The sequence below is a fragment of the Alligator sinensis genome, unplaced genomic scaffold (genome assembly GCF_000455745.1).
Source record: "Alligator sinensis unplaced genomic scaffold, ASM45574v1 scaffold652_1, whole genome shotgun sequence".
Taxonomy (NCBI): domain Eukaryota; kingdom Metazoa; phylum Chordata; order Crocodylia; family Alligatoridae; genus Alligator; species Alligator sinensis.
This window is the reverse complement of record NW_005842010.1, coordinates 2,835,668-2,841,692: the sequence shown is the minus strand read 5'-3', so window position 1 is coordinate 2,841,692 and position 6,025 is coordinate 2,835,668. Positions and strand designations below refer to the sequence as shown.

General features: G+C 40.8%; 1 protein-coding gene across 1 annotated transcript in view; it reads left to right on the top strand.

Moving 5' to 3' along the window:
• Positions 1-5,744, top strand: part of RASGEF1B (RasGEF domain family member 1B) — a 44,359-nt gene extending 38,615 nt beyond the window's left edge. Inside the window, exons 12-14 of the mRNA XM_025201978.1 lie at positions 1,304-1,427; positions 2,082-2,154; positions 3,431-5,744. Coding sequence (XP_025057763.1) covers positions 1,304-1,427; positions 2,082-2,154; positions 3,431-3,455 — 222 coding nt within the window. The 3' untranslated portion in view covers positions 3,456-5,744. The remainder of the gene's footprint in view (positions 1-1,303; positions 1,428-2,081; positions 2,155-3,430) is intronic.
• Positions 5,745-6,025: the final 281 nt, after the last annotated feature.

Below are 6,025 nucleotides of genomic sequence, written 5' to 3'. Positions count from 1 at the left end.
GGCCCCCCCTGCCACTACTGTCATGCCTTCCGCTACTTGTCTGCAGAGCCATGTGGCTGTGAAGCTGTGCCCGTGGAGCCCAGCTGTGGTGGTGTGGTGGCGGGGGGCGCGGGCCCCCCCCCCCGGCAGCTTGTGTGTGTGCGTGGCCCACAGAAGGGCACTGCTGCCCTCGGCCCTGCTCCTGGGAGCAGGCACAGACCGCCCCCGACCCATTTTCAATCTGCCCTTCCCTCTCCTCTCCTCCACACACACTTACCTTTTGGGGTGTGTATGTGTTGGGGGGGCTGGGGGGCTGCTGTGGAGGGAGTGAGGGGCACCAGCAGGGCCCAGGGGGGCTGTTGGGGGCGGGGCTTTAATTTTAATCATGGGATTTGAGGTTTTATCAGAGACTTCTCAATTTTTTTATCGGGGAAAAACCAGGATCTCTGATTGCTACTAGAGTTGATTTGCATTTTTCTGTTTTGTTAAAACTGAGTCATGTGTTAGGAATATGTCAGTTGCTATACTTCTATAATAATGCTTCTTTTTTTGTTAGCATGCTTAAGAACTCCTGTTTGTGGGAGCTCAATAGGGAGCTGAAAAGTTGACAAATTTAGACAAATTCCCTTAAAAGGTCTTAAATTCTCATGGAAGAACATTTCCTGACCACTACAATACATTGCCTGCTGGCTTTGTTCTGTTAGCAGAAGGGTAGAAATCAGGCTTTTCGGCTTCTACTTTACTATACTGTGATCATACCTATATTCTCAAACAACAATTGCAATTTAGAGTTTCTTTGTGTACAACATTATTGTTGGATATGAATACATTTATTCGCTTCAAGACCGTTTTCTACAACAGTGCGCTTCTAACACCTAATCCAGGTTTCCAACACTGGCTTTAAGCTAAGCACCATTTTCTACCAAATAGTACATGACAAAAGGACCATTTTGACTTATTTTTCCATGAAGGGAAATCTATACATTTAGGGGTAAATAAATTAAAACGCTTGGATTCGGAATGTTAAAACATATTATTGATCAAATATTGACATGGAAAATTTAGGCCATTCAGAAAATATTTCAATTCATAACTTACCCTGCAAATATGTCAGTAATTTTTGTATATTTGCCCCCAGTTTGCCTTAAAAAGACAATGCAGATAGGAAATCGTTGAAAGATGGGGTTTTTTTCTGTTGGGTGTATTCAGTTACAGAATGAAAGCTGTGGGAGGATTTTCATTGTCTTAATACTAGATTCAATTTCTCTATAATGCAACTATCTTATTTTGGCATCTTGTATTTGTTTCACCTGTACATGTACAGAAATTCTGGGAGCTGGCTAAACAAGTGAGTGAATTCATGACCTGGAAGCAGGTGGAGTGCCCGTTTGAGAGGGATCGGAAAATCCTCCAGTATTTGCTCACTGTCCCAATATTCAGTGAGGATGGTAAGAAAAGGACTGTGGGCCTGCTGTTATTGAATGTCTCCCTGTGTTCAGGCATTGCTTAGATAAAATAAGACCTAGGCTTGGAATGTATCCCAAATTTGCGTAAATAAATTACTTAGATTAAAAAACCATAACAGGAGGGCATACATTTGCTTATCAAACTGTTTCAAAAGTGAGTTTTTGGCCCAATTCCTAAAGAAAAGCTACATCTGAGAAATGAAAATTGAAATCCAGAAACTAGTCCACAGAAACATTGTGAAGTGTATTGGTTTTGCCTGTAAAGCTGCTTTAACTCGGGTGATGCTTCTAGCAAGTAAAATTGGGACTTTACTGCTTGGTCACACAGCACTATTGCTCTGAACTCAAGCCTTTTTCTCTTGCAAGAGTTTTGCTTCTGCCCTCATGTATTTTAAGTTTTACTAGCCCCTGTTTATTCCCTGAGGGAACTCTTTGGTCTCATTTTTTGTTGTTGTGTTTTTGTTTAGTATAGCTTGGATATAATTATGAGCAACTCTGCTTTTTAATGGAACTGTGGAGCCATAATCTGATGAATGGGCAATATGAAGAGTTTATTTTGCCATGGGGCACTTCAGGGAAGCAAACAATTTTGAAAATGCCCATAACACTAAGACATTGTTTTCTTTCCAATTGCAGCACTTTACTTGGCTTCCTATGAGAGCGAAGGGCCTGAGAATCACATTGAAAAGGACAGATGGAAGACTCTAAGGTTTGTGTCAAAGGTCACTGGCATCAATAAATCAGGAGTGAGCTGTAGTTCTAGCCTGAGACAGTTTTTAAAAACCAAATGGCACACTACATTCTTCAACAGATGGGACATAGCATCAGCTTTAAACCCAATTCAGCTCCTGGGTTTCATGGAAGAATTAGCACAGCCATTTCTTGTCTATCTTGGCCCTCAGGGATTCAGAACTAATGCAGAATTCTTCAATTCAGTAGTTTCCTTTCTTGCTCTCATCCTAGAATAAAAATTGTCCGAATCCTCATTCTCTTTTCACAAATGGTGTGAGCTTAATTTCTGTGCCCTCTTTTCCATGGCGCCCCCCCCCCCCGTTACCTGAACAATTTGGCCCTATTTTTGCATCTCGGCAACAAACTCAGGAGAGATTTGGGGGGAGTGAAATGGGGCACACTCTATTTGTGAAACCAGGTAGCCTTTCTTCAGCATCTTACTTTGGCATCCAGGTTTGAAAAATAAAATTGAGCGTCTCATGCACCTCCTACTGCTGATTTATGACAGGTGTACTGAATACAGCACTTGAGGATATGCAGAGCCCCAGGAGCTTGGTGTCTGCTAAGCTTGTCGTTATATAAAGGTTTTTGCCAAATTCAGGTCCACACTTAAGCCACAGGGGCTGCTTGGCAGCTTCCTTCACCCTTCCTGGCAATGAAAGCAAAGAGGAAAAGTTGCTAGGCATGTTTTATTAAACTTCTAGTCTGTCCATACTCTTCTTTCGAGGTGTGATAACTGAAGAGAGAATGCACATCTGGTCCTGTTTTCTTCACATTCTCTGTGTCAGTCCCTTGCTTGGTGACCTTATGGTGCATAACGTTATCCCTGTATGTAATATCCTAACCACTGTGATACATGCTGCAGCATCCTCCTGGTAGACACACTAACAAGCATATTGTGGCTTTGAGCTCATAAGAGTTTTTTGTTCATAAGCAGATGTTCCTGTTTGTAGGCACTGTTACCTTTCTTGTGCATCATGGAAGGCGTAACAGTTCAGTCTGACAGGAAACTGAAGCCATTTGTAAAGACCATTTCTTTTCTTTGCAAACCAGTGGCCACTGCACAGGCTGTGCTGATTTATGCACAGAAACAAACAATAGAGAGATATTGGTCTTGCGAATCTTCCATACCTCACATGATAAGAATCCAGCAAGCTGTGGGTAGCGTTATCCAGGGCAACCTATCTGAAATCATCTACGTCATTTTAATGAATGTCTCTATTTATTTATTTTCCCCTTTCTCTCATTTTCAGGTCAGCGCTTTTGGGCAGAGTATAATATACGAGATTGGATACTGCTCCTACTGCCGCTGTGTTACACAGATGATTATTAAGGGCATGTTTGGTTTGGGGGTGTGTGGTTCTTTTTTTGTTCGTTTGTTTGGGGGGGGGGGTTGTACACCAAGTGGCATTTAAATAATGGGAACTGTGCAGCCAGTTGAGATGGACATAATGTCAGCAAATATAAAGCAAGCTTACTCAAGAAAAAATGGGCAACTTCTTAAATCTGACAGATCAGATTTAAATCACAACTTCCTAGGCCTAGGTATCAATTGAGGACAAGAGTGACAGAATCTTTCGAAGATACCGGACTCTTCATATAAATCACTTTACAACACCTGGACGGATTGTTTTGTTTTGCTGTTTCTCCTTGATTTGTTGGAGCTTGCTGCTACTTAAGATGCTCCAGATTTGGTACTGGATTATGGAAAGAAAGTACCATTCCTCCATATGTAACCCAAGTCTGTGTTGGAAGAATGTCCATTCCTAATATGCTGAACATATAGCCAGGAACTCTTCCTAAATCAGCATTGCTAAGAAGGGAAAGGACTGGACAAATGGTGGGGGGGGAGAGGAGCAGTTATGAGGGGAAATTAAAATGCAACTGGCTGCTGTATTTTGTTTTTTCCTGACCATGTTAATGGTGAAGCTATTTTGTTTCTTTATTCATAATATTTCTGAGTGTGCTGCTGGTTGGCAAACTCGTTATCATTCTAAGTTATATTTAAAAAATAAGTAATAATAAAATCAGTGCTGTGGTAGGAAATGCAGCTACTACAAAAATGCAGTAACTGTGTAGCTGGGACTGTCTTATAGTAAGATTTTTTTTTTTTTTCAGTTGTTTAAAACTAACTAATTTTACAGACATTCTTGTATTATATTATTTTTACTACAGCCTTTTTTGTTACTCACTTTCCATAGTTTACTCCTTCTGTATTAGGTTGAACAATGTGACTGTATTTTCTAGACCTCTATTTTGAGAAACCACTGCACAGACTATGTTGAAATAATATCATAAAGTATGTTTTTTATTATGTCATTTTTACACTTTTTTTTGTTAGCAACTAGAGTACATAATCCAGCTTGACTGAAATTGTAAGATGCCAAGAACAAAAAAGAAAAGGTTTCTCTTTGACTACAGCTGTGAACAAAAACCATCTCTTTCTTGTGTTTTGCTTCATGGGTTATTATTGTTGTTATGACTGTGAAATAGTTCACTTTGTTACACATCTAATAAGTCTGTAGTAGCTCTGAATACTTAGCCACTGTATTTATCTTCGCAAAATCCCAGTGAATAAAAACTAGATATATAGCCCACCCTGGATAGAAAATTACATGCTTAATTAAGGGATATGTTTGTAAACACCATGCCACTGCTCTAAAACAAAGAGAAATAAATAAAAATATGACTTTGTTGCACTGCATCTCTAAATTTGCAGATGTCTACAGGCTGCCCATTTGAAACTGATAAGATAGGCCCTGATTTAGGACGGCATTTAAGCATGTGCATTGAACTTCTTATTCGGGAAAATACTTGGGCACCTGTTTTATCTATAAGCCTGGGCTGAAACCAGTTTTCCTGAATTGGTATGCTTTACTGAATTTAACACCCACTACTAAGGGGAGGTATTCTGGAAGGATTAGATGGTGTATTTCACTGGCGACAGCTATTAAAATGCTGAAAATGAAGGGGCAAAAAGGAGGAGTGGGATTTGTGGAAGATAGGGAATATTGGCTCTTTCCTATTTAGCCTGTCTTGGTGTGTTTTGGGTGGTTGGTTTGGTTTGGTTTTGTTCTTGTTTTTCTTTTTGTTTTTCTTTTGCTCATTCCTTCAACTTGTCTGAAATTTTCAAATCTAGTTTCCAGCAATAATCAGTGGAATTTCCCCATCCCTTCTTCCAGCATTGTCAGAGCTTCTGGGGAACCTTAAAATGTCTGAGGCATTTTATATGGCTAATATCAAAGTACTATGTGAGGTCTTGTGGAAGAAGAGAGACTGGATGTCTCCTGTGATACAACGGGCTGGTACTCAATGAAGGCCATTTCTATGGCAAATTGCTTCCTACCTGCACTATTGTCTTTTTGTTTCAGTTTTGAGAGAAAGCCAGAGGGTGAAATGGCAGGGTAACTTATCTGTGAAACTAACTTACAATCTTCCCCTTGTGCCTTGTGTGATGTAGTTTGACTGCAGGGCTGGCTTAGAAATGCATCTCTCATTTATGTAGTTGGAATGAAGCCTTTCTAAATAAAAGAGGCAATAGCATTAAGCAAGCCTGGTCTGAGCTCTGTGTTGTGCTGTGTGTGTGGTGCTCCTGTTGGATAGATTGTGCATACCAGAGCAGATCTTCTTAATGAGGTGGCTGGGATGCACGGGCTGGATGGCATGGCAGCAGGTGCAGCCATGTGGGACTCCTGCTTGAAAGTGGATGCAAATTCCATAGCCCCAGGCAAGCTGGAGGCTGCTCATTGTGGATGTTAATGAGCTGAGCCTCTGACGGGGAGGAGTCTTGTCACTTCCTCCATGTTCCCCCTCCACCTCTGCCTACATTACTGTAGTGTTGACATAAT